At 29.6% G+C, this 23867-nt stretch overlaps 2 protein-coding genes across 4 annotated transcripts; one reads left to right on the plus strand and one right to left on the minus strand.

The window, feature by feature from the left end:
- The first annotated feature begins 12850 nt into the window (after positions 1-12850).
- On the plus strand, positions 12851-18812 carry LOC127248724 (sodium/hydrogen exchanger 1-like). Its single transcript, XM_051271238.1, has 15 exons — positions 12851-13235; positions 14272-14501; positions 14637-14755; positions 15050-15147; positions 15418-15474; positions 15667-15713; positions 15797-15991; positions 16083-16129; positions 16738-16804; positions 16925-17025; positions 17143-17244; positions 17475-17613; positions 17693-17755; positions 17883-17966; positions 18130-18812. Exons 2-15 carry the CDS (start codon positions 14316-14318, stop codon positions 18490-18492), a joined length of 1668 nt encoding a protein of 555 aa, XP_051127195.1. The 5' UTR covers positions 12851-13235; positions 14272-14315; the 3' UTR covers positions 18493-18812.
- A 622-nt stretch (positions 18813-19434) lies between these two features.
- Positions 19435-23549, minus strand: LOC127248733 (vesicle-associated protein 2-2-like). 3 transcript variants are annotated; one of them, XM_051271255.1, is made up of 9 exons: positions 23404-23549; positions 22752-22808; positions 21862-21932; positions 21614-21695; positions 21263-21378; positions 20889-21152; positions 20276-20524; positions 20107-20184; positions 19435-19818 (listed from the first exon to the last, which is right to left on the minus strand). In XM_051271255.1, the coding sequence occupies exons 5-9, from the start codon at positions 21371-21373 to the stop codon at positions 19684-19686; spliced, it is 837 nt and encodes a 278-aa protein (XP_051127212.1). In that variant the 5' UTR covers positions 21374-21378; positions 21614-21695; positions 21862-21932; positions 22752-22808; positions 23404-23549; the 3' UTR covers positions 19435-19683. The 3 variants fall into 3 exon arrangements, with proteins under 3 accessions (XP_051127212.1, XP_051127206.1, XP_051127221.1); XM_051271249.1 differs by having other exon boundaries at positions 22748-22808; XM_051271264.1 differs by lacking the exon at positions 21862-21932 and having other exon boundaries at positions 22748-22808.
- Positions 23550-23867: the final 318 nt, after the last annotated feature.

The raw sequence follows: 23867 nt of genomic DNA on the forward strand, positions 1-23867 counted from the left end.
GAATAATTTAGGCTCTCTTTATGTTTATTCAATTTTTTTTCTACTATTTTTTATTGTTTTTAAATTCAAAAACATCAATTCAAAATGATATTTAATATAGCTGTCAAATAAAAGTATATAGTTGTCCCCGAAGAGATGACCTCCTGATATAATAGTTGGACTCATGATCGTGAGGTTATGGATTCAAACTCCCGATGCTTCAATTTATTATGACATATGTGGATCGTTCAGTACATCTTATATATTTGCAGATAGATGTTAAATTAAGAAGAAATTTAAAATTGTTGATGCATTGTCTATTTATTAGCAACCACTATTAAGTTACTTGTCAAAATCAAATTGCTTTAATGTATACAAACAAATTTTATAACCAGATTTTTGGGATTAGTTCTGATTTGTTAGAAGTTTTTGGATCATTTTCATAAGTTTAATGAAATCATTGGTTTGTTCATTTCTATGCAATACTAAATATCATGCTCTCCATAAAAATATATTATTTTTTTTTTATAAATAAAATTTAAAAATATCAAAAATAAATATTTTAATAAATCTTTCGTAACAATTAAAAACAAAAACACCAAACAAACACATTTGCTTTGTATCTTTAATTCGAAATAATTTTTATATTAAGTACAAATAAAAATATATTGATAATATAAAAAAATACTGCCTTAGTCCAAAATAATTATGTTAGATATTATTATTATTATTATTGTAACCCCATATCGCAGAACCATCTCAAGGCAAAACAAACGCATTTGTTGCCAATGTTTGGGTTGGTAATACTGATAAGTTTAATTAAAAATAATATTCCTCTCCGTTAAAAATAATACTCTGCTAAAAGTATACAATTATTTTTGGCGCGGAGATTAAGAAATAATAATATTTTAATTATAGTGAACATGTAAAAGTAGTAAAATGATATTTTTGACCTTACCTTTTTTAGTATAAAAATAATGATGTGATGTAAAATAAGAGTATTTGTGAAAAAAATTGGGTATTTAATGAAATAATTATTTTGTAATTGAACGTCCCAAAATTTAAATATATATACTTTCTAACTGGACGGAAGGTGTAATAATAATAATACTGTTAAAGTTTAATTCATATAAAAGCTTAGCTGGCAAAAAGTGATTGGTAAGGGCTTTGTGGGCCTACCAATCTACCATTTATCAGCCCATCGGTTTCTTTAGTGGGCCCCATTATAATGCCCAGTTTTTTGTTTAATAGTAAACTTGTACGTGTGTTTGTTAATAAGTGTATTTTTTATACTTCTTTCGTCCTAATAATAGTTTTGTTTACCATTAGTCTCATTTTCATAAATAATTATATCACCATAAAACTATCCCTATTTTTTCATTATTATTATACAATTGTCACTACTTTTTACCCTGATATACTCACAGGGCAAAAATATAATTTATCCTTATTTTTTACTGCCTTAAATCTCGTGTCCAACACAATAAAATTATACTTTTGGGACGAATGAAATATTAAATATAAAAAATTATATTTATAATATAAAAAATAATATATATTTTTATTGAATGTTAATTTTTTTTGTGAATTTATAGAATATCTATGCTAAATTTATGAATAATCTATTGACTAGTAACTTTATTATTTTACGTTAAAAAATAATTACTAATTTATTACTATTTTTTTATATAATATTCTTGTTTTAAAATTTGCGCATTTAAATATTGTAGTCTAATTAATTTCAAATAAACAAATATTATACTCTCTTCTTTCCTTAACAATTCATTAATTTTTTTCATTTTGGTCTGTCACATAACAAAGTATTTATTTATTTATAGTAACTATACTATTTATCTAAAAAATATGAGACGAAATGAATATTATTTAATAATATATATTGAAATTTGTGCCAATAACTAACCACAAAACCATTAAATATAAAATATAAGGAAACTAAATCTCAAATGTTAAATTATTTTCATTTCAAAGCATTCGGATAAAAAACAAATACTCAGTCCGTCCAAATACCCTGCAACATTTCTTTTTTAAGTATATCCCAAACATCTTGCAATATTTCCAAAATAGAAAATAATTAATTATACTTAATTTCTACCCCTCACTTTATCCCCTAACGTCATCCAAATAAAAAAATAAAATATATATTTCTCTCTCCATCACATCACTTAATTTCTAAATTATCATATTTAATACTACCCACCTAAAAATCTGTACCAAAAATAAATATTGCCCCTTGTTTGGAACGAAGGAGTACATAAAACCTAATTATTTCCAACCGCCAACCATATACACTGAACTACATTCCAAACCTATTATATTTTATATTTTATAATTTTATATTTTAGTACATTTTTGTTCAGTGAAAAATAAACTCAAAATATAAAAATACAAAAATACAAGTCAATTTTACAAGTAGAAATATTAAATTTTGCACATGGTTTATTCACATTGTGGCACTAGTCAAAGCAAGCAATAATAAGCTTTGGTGGGCTCACCACTAAATAGTTCTTACTCAATATAAATATCATATCATACATTAAACATATAACCATGTGCTTTATAATTTCATATTCAATTACTATGGCCAAGATCAATACCCAATTCTACAAACTCCTATAAAAGCATCTTCTTCTTTTTTCCTTTTATTTAATATATTCTTTTAATAATTTTTTTTTGTAATTTGAATAATAAATAATGAGATTGTTAATAAGCCAGCTACACTTTATTCCCAAAATTTACTTGGCTATTGGCCAACTAAGGGTCTGTTTTTAAAAAAATATAAATATTTATTATTTTAATTTTATATTACATCATAATTAATTTCAATTCAAAATATCATTATATTATATGTATATATATTTCATCTAACACAAGACTCCATATCAACTCAAATGTGTTTGATACTTTATCAAAGAAACGTACATAGGTGTTGCTTTGTTCTTTCAACAAAAAGTTTTAATACATTTTTTTAAAAAAAATTAATATATTACATACATTTTTTATTTTTATATTATCTACACATTTTTTCATACCTTATATATAAAAAATATCAAAACACAAAACAAATACACCCGTTGTTCCTTCGGAGTTAGGGAGGTGGCGAACCTAACATTAAGCCCCATTAATATTTCTATTTATATAGATATAAATACTCTATATGTCCGATTCTAAAGATTTCATTTACTTTTTGCGTAATTGTATTTAACATTAAAAATATTATTATATTTGTATATTTTTGTACACAAATGTCATTATAATAGTATTATATAAAAGTAGTAGAAGTATTTTTTTTTTAATTTGTATTACGTTTTCATATAATAATTAATATTAAAAAATCAACACGCAAAAAGTAAATGAGACAATCAGAGCCAGACGGAGATAATATATAATATCATGTTTAATATTTACTATCTCTAAAATTGTTCAAAACTTCAATATAAACATAGCCTAAATTTCATCAAATGTATAGAATGAAAAGCACATTAACCAAAATTAGCTATTCAATTCCTTGTGTGACATTAAAAGTGAAAAATTGCAAAAAATTAAAGCTTAGCAAAATGACCAATAGTTATAATTATGACAACTTGCATTTCTCAATGAAATAACTTATGATTTATAATTATGGACAAAGACTTCAGCAGACAAGCATGAACTTGTGTATGCATATCCATCACTATCATTATTTATTGACATGTCACAATAATGTAGTTTATAGGTAAAATAAGGCCAATATTTTCCCCACAAATTAAATTATTAGCATTGAATAAAAGCACAAAGTAGCTCCCACACAAAGCAAATTTTCCAATAAGCAATAAAAGTTTGTTTTATCGTGGTTTAAAATTGAATATTAATTTGAATTTTTATTTAAATAATATTTTAATGTAATATTTTGTGATATGAAATACTATTAATTTTAATTTAAAATAAAACAAAATAGCATTAAAAACTACTCCCTACATCGTATTACTGTAGATGCAGAAATTTAGATAAGATGTAATGAATAAGTAATTAAAAAAGTGTATTAGTAAAAATAATTATTGTATAATAAAAATAATTATAAATTAAAATTAAAATAACTAAATAGTTTAATCAAAATTTTTAAAAAAAATCTAAAATTTAAAATTTGAGTAAAATGTATAATTATATTTTAAAAAATAAAATGACAAATTACGTAGGACGGACGAAAATATAAAATATGAACAAATTATATGAGTCGGTGGGAGTAATATGCAAGAAGTTTGATTTGTACCTTTAGCTTTTCCAACACTAATGTTTCGATACATTTTTAGATTGTTGGGGGAATATAAGTAGTTGTACGATTTGATGTAAATAAGGGGCCGTTTGTTACAAAGAATGGAATTGCAGAGAATGAGAAACGAGAGTAGAGAATAGAATTGGAGAGAAATAAAATTGAGTAGAAAATGAGAATTAATTCACTTGTTTGATAAAACAGATAATTTTTTTGAGAAATCTAAAAATAAAATGCAGATATATGAATGATCAAACAAAAATAAATGATTAACCCAATAAAAAGAGAGTTTTAACGAATGAGAATTGATGAAAAATATTTTTGGTAAATTGTTTTTTAAAAAATTTAGAAATTATGTACGATGTTTTTTAAAATTATAATTTAGTACAATTTTTTAAAATATCGTAAAAATTAAATACTTTAAAAATAAATTAAGTTTGTTTTTTGTAAAATTAAAATAATATAATTTTTAAAAAATTATAAAAATTAAATAGTACAAATTTTTTAAAAAAATTTAGACAAATTGAAAATGATTTATTTTTCAAGTTCTATTTATCTGACTCAAACAAACAAGAAAAATGATACAATTTCTATTTCTCTGGCCTCGTTTCTCTGTATCAAATACAACCTAAATATTTAATTGATGTTTTAATACAAAAGGTAAGTTACTAATTCCATTTTAAATAAAAAGTTGTTTGTTTATTTATTTATTTATTTATTGGTAACATCATTAGCAAGCATGCCTGAAATTGTTATTAGATTAATGCAAATATAAAAAATAGAACAAAATTTTAATACAATTTCAATTAACGAAACATTACCACTTGTTTTGATCGAATTTGTGTTAAGACAAAAAAGAAAAGAAAAAAAGAAAAAAATTCCTATTAATTTGATTGTTATTTTTTTTTAATAACTAATCATCTTTATTTATAAAAATATACTAGCATTTTTTTATAAAAATATTAATTCTACTACTGTTCAAACAAAACAAAAAAATTAATTCCAAATACCCAAACTAAAGAAATATCTAATCTAATATATATATATATATATTTAGCGTGGATTTTGTATTGCCACGTGTCGTGGCAAGAATTTTTCTATATATTTTTAATTTTTTTTTGTGAGACCCACTTAAAATTAACAATAATAAAATAAAATAAGATGGGCCGGGTGCGACTGTTAAAGAATAATATTACTAATATACATTATTAATAAGTAATAAAAAATATATTAAAAAAATAATTATAAATTAAAATAATTAAATAGAATAATTAAGATTAAAAACTTATAAATTATGAAAAAAATTGTGGAATAAAAAGAGTATTATTTATATAATTTTTACATAATAAATAAATAAATAATACTAAAAATGGATCGTGTAAAATAATTCAATTTATTCAAATAATTTTCATATTAAAAATAATTTAGTAATTGTATAACAATAATTAATTTTAACAATTCAATAAAATTTATAACTATCCGGTGCATAGCACGGCTCCACTCTAATATATATATATATTATATTAAATTGAATTAAATGAACACGTGTTTACTTTGTATTTCATACCAATTTTTTTTACTATCAAACTATTGTAGTTTTTACAAAAATATATTATTATTTTATAACAATATTAAATCAAAATAGTGATTGAATTAAAATTTAAACTCCAAACCCAATACGAAACACACAAGGAACACCCTTAATAGGCCAATAGCAAAATATAGCCTAACCATGCACAGGCCCAATTCCCAAATAAATGTATCATTTTTATTTTTATTATATACTCCCTCCCACTGAAAGATTACTATTTTATTATTTTCTAATTTAGTAACTGTACTATCTATCTAACATAATAAATACTATTTCAACTTACAATATATTACACAAATGTCATTACTTTTATATTACACCATACTAATAGGGGTATTTTTATCTTTTTCATTACAATCCAATATAATACTAATATTAAAAAATTTACGTGCAAAAAACAAATACTACTCTTCCAATGGGACGCAGGGAGTATATAGTTAGTTAAGAAATAATTGTACTATTTTATTGGTTAGTATAAGATAATTATGATATTTTTACCTTTTTGTATTTTCTTTTTTAATTGATAACTTAGAAATTTCCAGCTGGTGCTCGTTAAGTGTGCTTTGGTAAACCTCAACCAAATTTAATAGTTTACAAATTAAGCTCGATAAGACAAATCACACTAAGAAAATCTTTTTTAGAAAAGATAATATATACGTGATACTTATATTTTCTAACAAAGGTAATAAATATTATTATAGTAAAAGCTGATAAGGTACTTATAGAGATAACAAAAAAGATAACGGTAACCGATGCTCTAAAATAATATTAATTTGAATCTAAATAAAGTCTTCGGATCAAGTGTTGATGTAGTAAATAATTCAGCAAAAGCTAAAATAAATCTTCGCCCTTAATTTAAATTTAATTGTTTTAATTGAATAAATAATCTAATTTAATTAATAATGTAGATGAAATTCAACACAACTGAATTCATTAATTCAACATCTAATATAATTTTATAAATATATTTGAAATAGAGACTAAACACATTGGGTATGTTTCTTCAATGGGGTTTTGGCCCATTTTATTGTGTAATTTTTTCAAACTCTTTTTTTTTTTTAAAAAAAATAATAATAAAAATTATTTACTATTTATTATAATTAAATGAACCAAATTTATATACAAAGTATATATCATTTTTTAGAAAATAATTTTTTTTATAATATAAGTAAATAAAAATTTAAATATATATATGTTTGGTATAATATAAATTTATAATCAAATCATACAATATAAATTCATAATCAAATCATACAATATAAATTTTATCAATTAAATTTAATACACATTTATATTATTTTATTCATTATCCATCAAATCAATACACATCAAAACTCCCCAAATTCCAACCAAACCTAAACACAAAAGAAACAACAAGATCCAAACTCATCCGAAAATTCAAATAAAAACCAAACCCAAACCCAACTTTCCCCAAACTCCCCTAAAAAAACATACCAATTGTATATTAACACCGTATTGACTAAAAGTTTAATTTTTTAGTATTTCAATTTTATTTTCTTGGTGTTTAAATTTTGTTTTCTTGGCATTTAAAATTTGCTAACATTTTAATAACCCGAATTTATATGATATTCTTCTTTTTTTTTTTTCTTCTATGATTATATATATATACTTGTTAGTTATGAAAAATAATTATTTTACCGAAGATTGAATTTTTGATTTCATGATATTTAAGTTATTTTAAGTTTTAAATTGTATTGAATTTAAAACTTTATTAAAAATTTATTGATCCTTAGTAAGTATGGTGCTGCTGATTAGTTATAATTAGTACCTAACTCATTTCATTTTTTTTTTTTTAGTTTTTATTATTTGAATATCTGAATATATACAACTTTGAGTTTATTTGTTTTGAGTTTTGATTTTGAAGAGAAAAATATTTATTTGAAGTATAGAAAATTGTGTATATAATATAATATAATATAATATAATATAATATAATAATAATAATAATAAATATGGATAATATATATATTTTTTGAAAAATATGTTGGGTATTTTTTAAAAAAAACATTTTATTTACCCACATAAGTTAACAATCTAATATAAAATATTATTTTTTATATTACTAACACGATTATCATATGTAACATAATAAACAAGAAGTGAATGCAATATAACTATTAAATTCATCCATTTTGGACATCAATAATTCGGGTTTGTTTGGTTGTGATTTGTAATTGATTTAAAATAAAATGTTAAATTTAAATTTTTTGTTCAAATAATATTTAGATATAATATTTTTCAAAAATAAATATAAATAGGTTTAGAATCCGGTGCTGAATGAAAAGCACCATACTGAAACATTTAAAAATTATGTTAATGTATATAATTAAGTTTTATTATTCATATAATTATAATAATTAATTATAAAGGCTTTCAGCAAATGTGCTGAATATTTTATTCCACAAACCCGGAAAAAAAATAAGGTATTTTTATTCAAAATTGTATCATAAGTAATATTGATTTTGATGTAAAATATTAAAAGAACAAATCTTGAGTGATTTTTCACAAGATTATTAGATAATTTTGGTAGATTTTTGTTTATTTTTATTTTTTAAATAATAGTGAGAAAATATAATTTAAAAAAGTACCACCCAACATGAAATAAAAAGATGCCAATAACATTTCTTTGAATATCAATGTTAATCTATTTATAATCTAACTTAATACAACTAATAAGCATTGATACCAATACGAAAATATCAATTTGGATCATAATTGGTCCGTAGGGTTAGACTACGGTGCCGATTTTTTCAAAAAACACATAGTAAATATTAAGAGAGCATCAAAATTTAGTGTAAATATCACTGTGCTTTTAAAATAAGAATTATATATTTTTTCTTTATTTTTTAAATTGGTGCTCCACAAAAGTACGTCTGCTGCTTTACAAGAGTTCGTACGATGTTATGTAAAAATGCTTTATAGAATATCTTGTGCTCCTATACAAATATATTTAATGTTATTTAAACTTTGAATTGATGCTACAATTTTGAACGTACTTTCTAAAAATTTAAATAATTTGTATAAAAAAATCAATATAATACTAATTTTTTTTAAATCACATATGTTGGGACTAGGCTCGCACGGAATTCACCACCTTCACTTCACCATATAATCTAACCGGGCTCTGATACCAATGTTGGTATATTGTTCGTTTTGGGCTGAGCCTGCACGAATTTGATTTTGGATATTTTTCAAAAAGTCTCGTACTAATAGAATTCACTTTGAACTTGGGACTTATAAAATGTATAATTTTCTTCCCAATTTTCAATATGGGACTTGGGTATGCACCCCAACAACATCTTAACAGCTGCCCAATATATATGTATATATATATATTTGATTTTCTACGTCAGCGCTGAAGTGTGATGGTTAGCTTAAGACAAGAGTAAAATATATATTGATTTGGAATATCATTCACTAAAAAACAAAAGAATTCAAAAATGATTTTGTTTATACAAAAGAGATTTTGGTTTTTGTTTAAAAGCAGTGAAAATTATAAACAATGATTTTGTTGGGAGCAATGTGTCGTTTTGTTGAAAACAGTGAAAATTATAAACAAACCCCTTCTTCTAAGTTTTCATTGACTTTTTGCTATTTAATTTTATAATTTTCAAAAAATAGATATATATATATATATATATAATATTAGATCGAATAATTATTTAAATTAACATTCAAACTAAATGATTATTTGTATGTGTTTGATTGTGATTTCAAATTTAAATTAATGTTATTCATTTCAATTTTCAATAAAAATATATTTTTCTCATTGAAATACTACATAACTATATTATTTAAATAAAAATTAATATCAATACATAATTTCAAATTACAACAAAACAAACCCTTTTATTTTAGTTAATTTTTAATACTCTCTCCATCCCATTGGAAGTGTATCATTTGTTTTTTGCACGTAGATTTTTGAATATTAGTATTATATTGAATTGTAGTGAAAAAGACGAAAATACCCCTATTAGTATAGTGTGATATAAAAGTAATGACATTTGTGTAATATATTGTAAGTTGAAATGGTATTTATTATGTTAAGTATGTAGTACAATTACTAAATTAGAAAATGGTAACCTTATTTTGTGACATACGAAAATAGAAAATGGTAATATTTCAATGGGACGGAGGGAGTAATAAATATTAGGAATTTTGTATGCAATGTAACTATTGAAAACATACATTTAATTGCTTAAAAAAAGAAAGAAACTATACATTTAATAAATATTAGGAATCTTTAATCTTTAGTTATATAGTTTTTTTTAGATAAATTATTATTTAAAATTTTATAAAAATTATAAAAATAAATGATCGATCAATTATTTATTTTATTAAAAAAATTATTAAGATATTAATTGATATAATTTATGTATTTATTTAGATCTAAACATTAGCATTGAACAAAAAAAAAAATATTTTGTGCAAATTTTAAATTAATATTTGTTACAAAAATTCCCAGAAAATCAAGATGAAATAATATAACACAAAAATTTGGTAATCCAGTTTAATTACGATGATCTACGTCTGGGGGCGCTGCCAAACCAGAAATTTTACTATAAAGTACGCAGACACATGTTAAAGTGAGAATATATGAATATTTATAGCCTAAGTCTGTGCCAATAGTATCCAAATCCTATCTCTAAAATTTAGAATATAATATCCAAATTATATTCCTAAATTTTAGGATATAATCGGGCTTCATATATCAACAATCTCTCACTTGAAGACTGATTACATCTTCCACTTCAACATTTTACTTCATTTGCAATGACAACGCCAAGCCTCTTTCCTCACTCATCGAGGCCCATTGAGGTTGAACACAACCTCAATTATCTAAGGTCACCACCTTAGATTGTCTTTCAGGATTGCTCATAAATCGACTCGCTATCCCACTGCACGTGCTTTCCACCTCCTAAAGGTATCAAAAACATCATAATTACACTTAAGGAAATGTACTCATACCTCCCTTGTAACGTCGTCAATGACCACGGGGTAGTACTGTGAGCCTCCAAGGGTCGATACAAAAGTTGGTTCCCGTAAGTCCGTATGAACCAACTCCAACTTTTCCTTTTCCAGGTCTCTCCCATAATTTGAGAATGCCACATTTCGTTGCTTCCCAAAGATACAGTCCTCGCATACTCCAATATCGACGGACTTGAGACTTGAAAATCTTCCCTTTGACACGAGCTTCCCTATCCCCTTCTCGTTCATGTGTCCGAGACGAGAATGCCATCAATTTGTGTCATTATTTATGGCCACGGAACTGATTCCATCTTGTATGGTTTTCGTCATGTAGAGAGTTCTATCTTTTCTTTTTTGGGCCACCACAATGGATCCTTAGGTTACCTTCCATGACGAGTAACCTGCCCCATCCAATTGTTCAACAGAAATCAGATTTCCTTTCAAACCCAAAACATGACTCACGTCATTCAATCTCGACTCCCCACCATTCGGTGTTCTGATTTGAATCATTCATTTACCTACAATTTTCAATGTCTTATCATATGCAAGATAGACAACACCAAAATTACCTATGGTATAGGATTACATGATTCATGAATTACTGCATGAGTGGAATGACGCTCCTGAGACCAAGATCCATGACTCAATTGGACTGCTGATGCTCAGAATCAGCACATTGGATATCTCCTCCGATGTGTTTGCCGAACCTGATCCATCTCTGGCGCTCTGTACTCTCGTTTCAAGTGCCCTTGCAGTTCCAACATACCACCTGACTTGCATCTTTCTTAAACTTATTCTTCGGCTTCAACTTTGACTATTATTGATCTTCACCATTTACTTTTGCCTCAAATCTAAATTAAGTCGAGATATTGTCCCAAAGGTTAATCGAACCGCACTCATCGTCTTCCTGTCGATCTTCTTTTACTCGACTTCATCCATCTTGACTCCCACAAACAAACCTAAGGTTCACTTGATACGAGAGCACATCGGATATCTCCTCCACTACGTTTTCCGAAATCCTTATCCTTCCCTGCCAACCTTGCACCGCTTATCACAAAGGGACCCGCTGCCTGACCTACCACTCTGGACCGACCCAACATCGCTAGGAGACTTTCGACACAAGGCACCTCTGCAGGTCACAAGGGATTCCTACAACGACCCAATGTTTGATTCCTCTTAATCCACCCTACCAACGAACCAGACCAAAGATAAAAAAACACAAGAATTTGGTAACCCAGTTCGATCACGATGATCTACGTTTAGGGTGCTACAAAGCCAGAAATTTTACTATAAAGTATTTTACTATAAAGTACGCAAACACATGTTAAAGTGAGAATACATAGATATTTATAGCCTAAGTCTAGGCCGCCAATAGTATATAAATCTTATCTCTAAAATTTAGAATATAATATCCAAATTATATACCTAAATTTTAGAATATAATAAGACTTCATATCTTAACAAATACAAAAGAAATTTCACACTATAAATAAAATACATTTTTACTAAAGACAATAATATTAAATAATTTACCCTAATTAATTTATTAAACTTTCAAATTATTCCATTCGTTCCTTAACAAATTATTTATTTTTTTATTTTAGTTTTTCATAACAAAATATTTATTTATATTTTTTTAATAAATATACTATTTACGTAATATTAAAAATACCACTGTAATTCACAATTTATTACAATCATTACCTTTATAAATATAATTCTAATATAGTAAAACTCTGTCTAGAAAATAAATGAATATTTAGGGGAGGAAGACAATATAAAATATGGACATATAAGTAGGGCCCACATGCTCAAACCCTAACGTGGCGCGTGTCTCTCGTGCTTCCAATTTCCATATTGGCTCAGTAATTGTAATAATTCTTCCTATGCCGCATAATTTGTTGAGTTAATTGCTCATTAATTATATTTTACTTAAATTTTTGTATCTGGAAGGAAGGAGTAATAATTTTATCGTGTCAACTTAAAAAATTAAAATCAAAACTATATATATATATTATATTCCTATTTATTTCTGGCGAGGTGCCCTACTATTCTTCCCAAGGAATCTTCCGTCTGCTTTGATCTGGACTTCGAACTACGACCGTAAGATCTTCACCTTTCATATCTGCTTCATCGAAGGAGGATATTATTCTTCTCGGAAATTTGCTTGCTGCTGTGCTATCGTGACAAGCCACACGCCGGACCACGCGGATTGTGAATCCGTGTTGGATTGTGGCTCCGTTGTCTGTGCGGTCAGAAGTAACTTGACTTTGAATTATCACTTTCCCCGAATTCGCGGTTGGTAGTTGCGCTCATACATCTTGTTTTGGTGCTACGCTGTGCATTTGGAGTTGAGAAGTTGAGATCTACTGCGGAGTTCTTGATTCGGATTTGGTCGGCTCTTCGAAGGTAATTTTGCGCGCTACGTATTTAGCAGAAGCTTTAATTCTATCAATGGAGTTAGTATGGTGCGAGTTTTGTGTTTTGCTTCGTATGTCCATACACGTGTTTGGTTTGCGTATGTTAACATGTGCTTCGAAGTATGATTTCTGAAGTTTGAACGATAACTATGGCTTAATTTCCTCAAAATCAACTCACGATGCTGTAAGATATTGGAAGGAACTGAACTTGGTAAAGGGGAGATAGAAATGTGGATAGACTTGTTAGGAGGTTCGGTTCATACATAAACAGGGTTCATTGTTTTTAATACATATTTACGAGTTTGATGTGCTTAGTGGAACTCGTTTTGTTCATTTGGTAGTTAATGCACACATGTTTGTTGTGGCTTTCTCTAGTTAGGGATAATATGTTCTTCGTTTTTCTCTATGCAAACAATCAAGCACTGAAGGAGGAGAAACATAGGGGGTCTTTGATTGGACCTGATAATTGAAAATTGAGAAACAAATCATTTGTTATTCTCTAATTTAAATTCTCTTGTATACGGAGAAATGAAAGAGAATTGAATTCGTGGGAGAAAAAAAAAGATAGAACTACTGATTATCTCCATTAATTTTCATTTTGCATTGAAAGTTCTTTTTCAATTGTTTCTTTCCCCAAATCTTCTACTTCCTCTATGTTGCTGTCACCCTCATCACAACATCCATCACGATTGGAGTGTTTTGTAAAGTGATAGTAGTCTTATGACGTACTCCCTCCGTCTTACAAAAATGCGCTTACTTTCTTTATAAAATACAAAGGAAATGAGCTTATTATTCTTTTTAGATTTTTAATTTATGCATCATTTTGTGAGTATATATATTTTGAATAAATGATAATAAATTCTCCATTATATTTTTCGGCTAAATTCTCCATTACATTTTTCGGTTAAATTCTCTGTTTTATCAAATGAAGAATCAATTTCCATTCTCATTTATATGTGTGCCCCTGATTTCGGAGCCTTATTAGTTGATGCATTTACTAATGTGAACTCTGTTCTGTATTGCAGGAGCAATTGTTGTTGAGAGCTAATATATATATATATATATTTGAATGATGGAAAGCATGGCTAGTTTCTCAGGAACTATCGCAGAGACAACAACGTCTTTGTTATCCTCAGAATACACTTCAGTGGTTTCGATTAACTTGTTTGTCACACTGCTCTGTGCATGTATTGTGATCGGTCATCTATTGGAGGAAAATCGTTGGATGAATGAATCTATCACTGCCCTCATAATTGTAAGTATCCATGAGGTCTTGCATTTACAAATGCCATGGGAATTTTCCAGCAGCCATCTGCAATTTAGGGGATCCTGTTTTTGTTACTTATGCTTGTTTTATTGTTTGAATTATTTTTGTATTTCTAAATCAAAGGGTGTTTGCACTGGAATCATAATTCTACTAATAAGTAGAGGGAAAAGCTCACGGCTCTTGGTCTTCAGTGAGGATCTCTTCTTTATTTATCTGCTTCCACCAATCATCTTTAATGCTGGGTAATGTACTCTTTTGCTTTGTACTCTTTTTCGGATGCAAATTATTTTAATCTATTGAATCAAAGGGAGGGGAAGCCCTCTTGCCAATTATAGGATAAATCAGATCCTTTTGGTCCATGGTATAGCATTGCTAATTATTGGATAAATTTATTGAAATGCTTGTATTATTGATGATAACGGACCAAGTTTTAAGGTGTTTAATAGATGAAGTTTTTGCACTACAGTAATTTTTAGTGTTATGAGATGGGTGAATCCACTGAACCCTTTTTCTCTTTGCCTTGATTTGCAATTCAGGTTTCAGGTAAAAAAGAAACAATTCTTTCGCAACTTCATGACCATAGTCCTGTTTGGAGCACTTGGTACCTTGATATCTTTCATCATTATATCATTAGGTAATTTACTGTCCTATTATATCGATGTTATTAACTAAGGTTGAGCATTTGTCATAACAACCTTCTTTCAACTTCAACCAAAATCTTATGGCCAGAAAGGAGCATGTGGCAAAATTTCACATTCTTTCTTGGAATCACTTAATCTAGTTATATTGAATTTCCATTCCTTAGATTCCTTCAGATTGTATCACCATCATCTAAATAAATAATCTCATTGTTTTAATTATGTTGCATGTGAATGTGCCATTACTTTCTAAATTTTTTTGGCAGGTGCTATTGCATTCTTGGGAAAAATTGATATTGGTCTTGAAATTGGAGATTATTTGGGTAAATCTCTCTCTCTCTCTAGGGAGATGCATCCTTTATTAAAATTATTTATATACTATCTTGCCCAACCTCCTGCTTCAGAAACCCCTTTGTCTCTCCACCTCATTTATGACTTTATGTAGTTATTCATGTGTATATATATGTTTATATATGAATTTTCCCGACAAACATCCACCTTTTGTGTCTTTCCAGCAATTGGAGCAATTTTTGCTGCGACCGATTCGGTTTGTACACTGCAGGTATATTTTACTGCCTTCTCTATTGGTGACATTTGAGGCAAAAGTTGTCATTAGCTCTATGAAATGTGTGTGATTTATTTTAGGTACTCAGTCAGGATGAAACACCATTGCTATACAGCCTAGTATTTGGAGAAGGCGTTGTGAATGACGCAACATCCGTGGTGCTTTTCAATGCAGTCAAGAACTTTGACCTTTCTCATCTAAGTACCACCGCGGGTTTGCAGCTTATTGGAAGCTTCTTCTATTTATTTATAACAAGCACTGCGTTGGGAGTTGCGGTAAGTGTATATATATAGTCTCTCTCATTGGAAATTAGTATGTGAGCTTTTGAGTTGCATTTTGACATTATGAACATATCTTTTACTCTAGACTGGACTGCTTAGCGCATACGTCATTAAGAAGCTCTATTTTGGCAGGTTGGTGACAATCATCTCACTTGTGCCTTTTTCCATTACACAGCACCATATTCCTTGAATTAAATTCTTACTTTGTCGCAAAATAATTAGTACTCCCTTTGTTGTTGAAATCTGTGCTTCAAATGTTTGGGCACAAATTTTAATAAAAATAGGTAACTATTGTTAGTCTTTTATAGTAAAAAAATGTAAAAAATAATGCAATGATTTACTATAAAGAAAATGAGAATATTTTTTAATGACAATTTAGAAAAAAAAAATTAGTATAGATTTGGATGACGGAGAGATTAATATTTTTTTGAAAAATATTTTGAGTTGACATTCACTAATTTTTGCATTGTTGTACTGACATTCCCTTCGTCATTCAAATCTATGCTCACTTTTTTTTTTTGGTTCTCATCACTTTTGTACTTTTTTTTACTTTAAAAGAAAAAATTAACAATTATTACTCACTTTTATTAAAACCCGTGCCCGATCAAACGAGCACACATTTGCATAACGGAGAGAGTATTAAATAGCACTAGGAGCTAGGAGTTGGGATTAATGAATGTATATATATATATATATATTCATATATAACAATTTCTTGGCTATTCTGCAATGAATTGCAGGCATTCCACTGATCGGGAAGTTGCTATAATGATGCTCTTGGCTTACCTTTCATACATGTTGGCTGAAGTAAGTTTCTTCGTTGTCCTTTAAAAGAACATTTGAACTTGACATTCTCTTATTTTTCGACCTATATATTGTGTTCCAGATGTTAATCTTTTCCTTCCTGAATCATCACATGCCTTGCAGTTATTCTACTTGAGTGGCATTCTCACCGTGTTCTTCTGTGGAATTGTGATGTCGCATTACACCTGGCATAACGTTACCGAGAAATCAAGAATCACCACTAAGTAATGATCTCATATCCCAATCTAACCCACACGCAAACAACATACATATGCTTGTCTTTCTATTATCGGAATGTTACTTTACCTTTTTTACTTACTAATGATTATCCTGCAATGCAGACACACTTTTGCAACAATGTCGTTTGTTGCCGAGACATTCATATTTCTATATGTTGGTATGGATGCCTTGGACATTGAGAAATGGAGTTTTGTTAGCGATAGGTAAGTCGCGCCTATGTTTCTTGAGCTCCAATCAAACTTAAAGCTTCTTATGAGACGATTATTTTGGGTCTGTTCGCTTTTGATTTGAAAATTGTTTGAAATAGTATTTTGATGTGATATTTTGTAAGACGAAATAATATATTTTTATTGAAAATTGTGCAGGTTAAATAGTAAAATTAAATTTGACATAAAAAACTAATCTTTCTATTTTTTTTTAATTTTTTTTTCAGCCCAATGACGTCGGTATCTGTCAGTGCAATTGTATTGGGACTGATTTTGGTGAGCAGAGCTGCATTTATCTTCCCTCTATCGTTGTTGTCCAATTTAACGAAGAAGTCTCGGCATGAGAAGATTAGCTTTAAGCAGCAAGTATGACTTCTTACCTTTCATATTTCTACATTTTCTTCATGCTGCTTATATCGTGATTTTATGAATAAATAATTTCTAGATTACGATATGGTGGGCTGGTCTTATGCGAGGTGCGGTTTCCATGGCTCTTGCTTACAACCAGGTAATATATACATATACATACATATATATATATATGTATGATTTTGGCGTAAGTTCTACGGTTAAGGCACGCAGCTACTCCATGCTATGGACTAAAATATTCACCACACTTTACTTGAATCGTGCAGTTTACGAGCTTAGGGCACACTAAAAAACGTGGCAATGCTATCATGATTACCAGTACTATTACGATTGTGCTGTTCAGCACTGTGGTAAGATGCTTCTTTACTAATGTATTCTTTTTAGGGTGTCTTTAGAATATGGTATCCTTATTATGAGACAAACTTATTATCTATCTATCTATATTAAAATATGCACCTAAAAGTATGAACATGTATTTTTACGACGATACTTACTTGGTGGCGATTGATGCAGTTGTTCGGGTTGATGACCAAACCGCTGATAAAATACTTACTGCCGAAGCACGGAGGCAGCATGACTTCCTGCGACTCCTTCGTCACAAACTCGACGGTGCCACTGCTCGGCGAAACCCAAGATTCAGTATCGGAACTATTCCCGCCATTGGAGCCCAACGAAGCCGGGCAGAGCATAGCGCGCCCCAGCAGCCTGCGCATGCTCCTCACACGACCCACTCGTACCGTCCACTACTACTGGAGAAAATTCGACGACGCTTTCATGCGCCCGATGTTCGGCGGCCGCGGCTTCGTTCCGTTTGCCCCCGGCTCCCCGACCGAGCAAAACGCGCAACAGTCGTGGCCCGAGGAAGACAAGCATTGAGATGTATGTATATGCTGTAGAGTGAAAGGCATAGGAGGGAGGTATATCGTATATGTCTATATATATATGTATGTACGTATTTATGTATACATACACACACACGCACAACATTTTATATATGTGTATATTTTGTATGTATGGTTGGATTTGGGTCAAAATACACGCCGTCTGGGTGTGCAATGGTTTTTGTAAGCTGTGATTTCGGAGGTGGTAGAAACTTGTTTGATGGTGTTGTATACGGTTTTGTTTTCTTTGAAGTTTGATTTTGAAACTTTGTTTTGGGATTGAATTTGAGTTTGAATAATATATGAAATTTATCAGGGTTATTGTATAATAGAAATAATGTAATTTTGTTAGTTGACATTATGATTTTGTTCATCTAATTTTTAGGGGGATAATTATAAATTTATATAATATATGTATTTTATTTTTTAGTTTTATCATAATATGGAATCTATGAAACTTACTAAAATTTGTTTTTCACCAAACTTTAGCCTGATTTATTAAAAAAGCTTCCACAGTTCCATCTTCATTTGTATATTTATAAGTTTCATTTACAATGAGTTTCTGTGTTTAAATTCTTATGCCTTTTGTGGATCATAGCTAAGTTGGAAGCCAACCTTAGTAGAAGGATTAAATTGCTTAGGGGTACAATTTAACATGACAAATTGAATTTAGTTCGTGACAAAATCAAATCCATAATGCTATCTTATCTTATGCACACACACACTACAAAACACCATAAAAGGCAAAGCCGACTCAATAGACTAGTTGAGATGCAATTTATGCTTGGGAATGATTTAGAAAACACAATATTTTTTCTCAAACATCTCATCAAAAAACTATTTTAAATAAAAATTCAAACCGAACCACACCCGAACAAGTAATGTCCAAATCAAAACACACACATTGATTTTTCTCACCCTTTAAAAAATGGTGTCGAGTATCAAACAATTGTGTCAATTATGACTGTTGGTTCTAACGAAGATTGTTTACACATAAATCCAAATCAGCGTAAGTATAGCAGTCTAATACCCCAGTTTATTCAATAAACTCAGTTCTTTTTATACATTCAAGTTGTTTTTTTTCATTTTTTTACCAAAGCTAGTTAGCTACATGCAATTGCTTTGTATTAAACCAGCTGAGAATCATACCTGCTGTTCGTGTCTGAAACTATTGCATCGAGATTCGTTAAACTCGAACGATCAACCCAAGCATTAAGCTAATCAGTGCAACCATGCACACAAACAGTGGCGGGAAACCAATATGGACTTTTCTAGCTACCGTGCCGGTGCCGGTGCCGCCACTCCTTGTTTTCAACATTGCCTGCGAATACATATTTTTCAGCATCGATGATTCGTATCATGACAAGGAAATGTAACAGAAGTAATAACAAATAATAAATTTTTATGTTAGGCAAAATTGCTTATAATCCCACTTGTATTTTGAAAAGTTTACACCGTTCTCGTTCATGCAATTTCCATAGAATTATGTGCAATATTTTTTAAAATATGAGGGAGCCTTGTAAGTTTCTAAAGTATGGTGCGGAAAAAATATTTTGTTTTTATTGTAAAAAAAGTAAACTGGAAAAAGGAAGTGCAAGAAATCACCCACCAACTGTTGCATTACTGTTTCCTTTTCATGAGTTGCAATGCTCTTTTCTTTGTTTAGCTTTTCAATCATTTTCTGTGCCTGTTGATTCAAATGTCGATTATTTAGACCTATAATAAATATGCTATACTTAAAAATTCGCATTCATGGTCGTAATTATGGCAATACTAACCTCGGCTAGCTTGGTACCCATGGAACTAATCTTCGATCTCAATTCCTCAATTTCTTGTGTCAGTTTAAATCCGATTTCTTCTGAATCTTTGGTCTTTTTGGAATCTTCATCCTTCTCCGGGACAAACACCTCTTGTTTCACCGGGTACTTCTCAGAGACAGACATCATATCATCCACAATATTGAATTTGAATGATCTCGACTCTGGCGTGATTTTCTCGGTTTTTACAGCCTCCACTTTATTAGTTACCTGAACAAATCAACAGAAATATAATATCATGATGGTAAGGTCAATATGTGCGACAACCACTTTTTTAGGCTGAAAGGAACACTTATGAATCATAAAGTTCATATAATGGTGTAATAAACTAATCGTTTGATCCTCACGAGTATTCTTCGCTACACAAATATAGATCCATAAAACCACTTAAAAATATCGGGTGGAAGTTTTGGATATTATGCAAGAAATTTGACCTGAGGTAATTTTATATCCAACTCTTTATGGTAAAGAACTAAGCTAAAAAACAACTGAAAGTGATAGTATCCAATATAATTAGCATGGGTATCATATCAGATTCTTAAGGGGGCGAAAGCGGGATAAGAAATTTTCTTACAAGATCAGTAGGAAGATTATTTTCAACTCCATTCTCGATTTCGTCTTTTGGATTTGAAATCTCATCTGATTGTCCTTGCTTGCTAAATCCGTTGACAGGTGTCAAAACTGGTGAGTGCAATCCATTTGGTGAAACAGTCTCGTAAGATGATGCTTCCTGCTTTAAAACTACATCCGATGATGGCTTTGCTGGAGAATTTGGAGCGGTTGCAAGAACAACTCTGAGTTTGGTCTCTTCCATATACTTGTGAGTATCTTTTGCAAACTACCGGACGAGATGGGGAAAAACCGGATGTGAATCTTATTAATTTCTGCAAACAGGTTTTAACGTACAAAAGGGAATGAAACAATCAAAGATAATCAGTCCAAATTTACCATGGCAGGTGTAATTTGATCTTCTGTCGTTCCAAATGGTGCCATGGTGCTCTGAATTAGAAATTTATCCTTGCAATGCATATCCGAGGGAGCTAACTTCTGTGCTTGCATGGTGACTGTATAGAGAACAAATATCTGTTAATTTTGATAATAAAATCTAAGAAGGGCACATAAACAATTCCATATAAAGAACCATTGATATATAAATTTAACAGTGGTTTTTGCGATGAGATCATTGTAATTCGCTAAAATCAATTAACATTGCCAGATGCTTAGAGATACAGTCCTCTTACCACCTACCACAGCAAGATGTATGCTACTAAATAAGTAGAAATCAAGGAAACAGCATACCTACAAAATCACATGTTGATTTGGGCTTGATTATGCCTACATTAGGTCTCACACAGTACTTCTTTGGAGAGGTTGTCTTTACCTGAAAATGTATTCATACTGTAAGTTAACTGATCTTTCTTAACAGAACTAACTATAAATACATCAAAAGTGAAACTATTTTAGTGAAGGTTACAAATCATACTGGCGGGTAATAAAACTTTCCAGAATTAGAAATAGGTGGTGGAAAATATAGGATTGAAAACCACCTTAAAAGCTACATACTCGTCACTGAGATTGGTGAGGCGAACAACACATGTACTCTGTTTTTTCACCTCAACTAGAGAAGCCAAGTCGATAGAAGAATGGCCACAAGAAAAAATTGTTAGAGCCAATAAGCAAATTGTAAATAAGTCAAGCACAACAAAAATATGGTCATACTGAAAACTATTCAGACACTCAGAGAGAGAGAAGTGAAGGAAAAAATAAATTAATAAATAAAAAAGAAAGAAAGAAAAAAGCAATGTCTTGTATATCACAGTCACCTAGCTCGACTGCTCTATATATACCAGACAAAGAGAGAATAACTTTATGAATTTACCCCATGTATAGCTGATGCAGGAGGTGACATTTGGCTATGAATGTCATTGTAAGAGTAAACTTTCAAAACCGAAACCACCCGATAAGGACCATTAAAAACTAGATACACCATTTATATATAAAGGCTGTGTTCATATCAAGATAAGTTTGGACTATTTAAGACCCATAAATTAATCAAGACACTGGGATTACATAATCCTATCCGACCCTCCATAGTAATATGCCCAAGTGAATCAATTACTACTAGATTATGAATCGTACAAAGAAGTCTATTCCCCTATTGAATACCACAAATACATTCTGGTACTCTAAAGCAAGCAACGTACATTGTCACAGTATATATTCCTTCATTGGCCATAATATCACAGCAAAGAGATGATAAGCACTTTGCATTTCAAAACAGAAGTATTAGATAGTTGACATTGGATTTAAACAGTATGCGCTCCAGTTCCATTCTTCCTAAATAATATCAATAATAAAAGACACCTGCTTGGCGCTGCAACTCAAGCCAATAGCAAAAACAAAGATGTAGGTAGGCCTGTATAATACACTTACATACAAATTTGAGTTCTTGAGGGTGAATTTCGACTAGCTGAGTATTCATAACTCCTTACGCCTGAAATATAGCATGAAAAGAATGTCATATAATTACTAAAAGCATATACATTTTATTCATTCCCTACTCTTGTATGATTCAATAAATATTTACAGCCTTCTGTACCTCTATAACACTGGAAAGGAATCCAATTCAAAGTACGTTGAAAATGACAATTTAATTTGACGCATCATAAATCAGCTAAAAGATATTCGACAACAGCACAATTTGCAACATTTGTTCAGTTAATCAAAACGCATCTGATCACCGCATATAAAGTAAGAACTTCAACGAATGCTGAAACTATCACAAGGTAATCGACAAAATACGTCCTAACCCCACTTATCACCCACTAAGTTTGAAAAGAAAGCACGATCTAGTCACTCTTAAGCACAGTGCACACGGCAGCTACTGCTTTGTCGATTCTATGACAATTAAAATCTCATTAGATTCGAACAATTTAGAGAAAAAGCCATGCCTCAGCAAAATCATTGCAGCAACCGAACGATGCAAAAACTAAAAATGAAAAATCCGCAACCACATCACACCGATTAACTTTTCCAAAACAGTTGCTCACACCAAAACACGCGCAGAAGCACATCGGAAGAAAACTCACCGAAAGTGAGATGATTCGCGACAATTCAGACCGCAATCCCTCCCTGCAGATAGAGCTCCACTTCGAAATGCCGGAACACGCGGAACTCGTTGAGGTGGAAACTCAGATCAAAAGGGAATCTGCTAGAAAGATCAGAGACTTTTGTTTACTGTGACGGAAATGGCAATATATTCGGTTTTAAGCGTCGACAATTTCGAGAAATTATTAAGTGCGATAAAATAAAATAAAAATAATTTAAAAATTAAAAATAATTAAAATGGTTTTACTACACATTTTTATTATTTAATTTATTTTTTAAAAAAATATCAACTCAAATAATTATTTTTTTAAAATTGTATTTAATATAAAAAAATATTATTAATTAAATAGTTTTTTATGTCTATTAATTATAATAATATTAAATATTAATAAAAATATTTTTATTTTTTTCCTTAATTTATATTATATTTTTATATAATAATTAA

This window comes from Andrographis paniculata, unplaced genomic scaffold, assembly GCF_009805555.1.
Source record: "Andrographis paniculata isolate CXL003 unplaced genomic scaffold, ASM980555v1 Contig11END, whole genome shotgun sequence".
NCBI lineage: Eukaryota > Viridiplantae > Streptophyta > Magnoliopsida > Lamiales > Acanthaceae > Andrographis > Andrographis paniculata.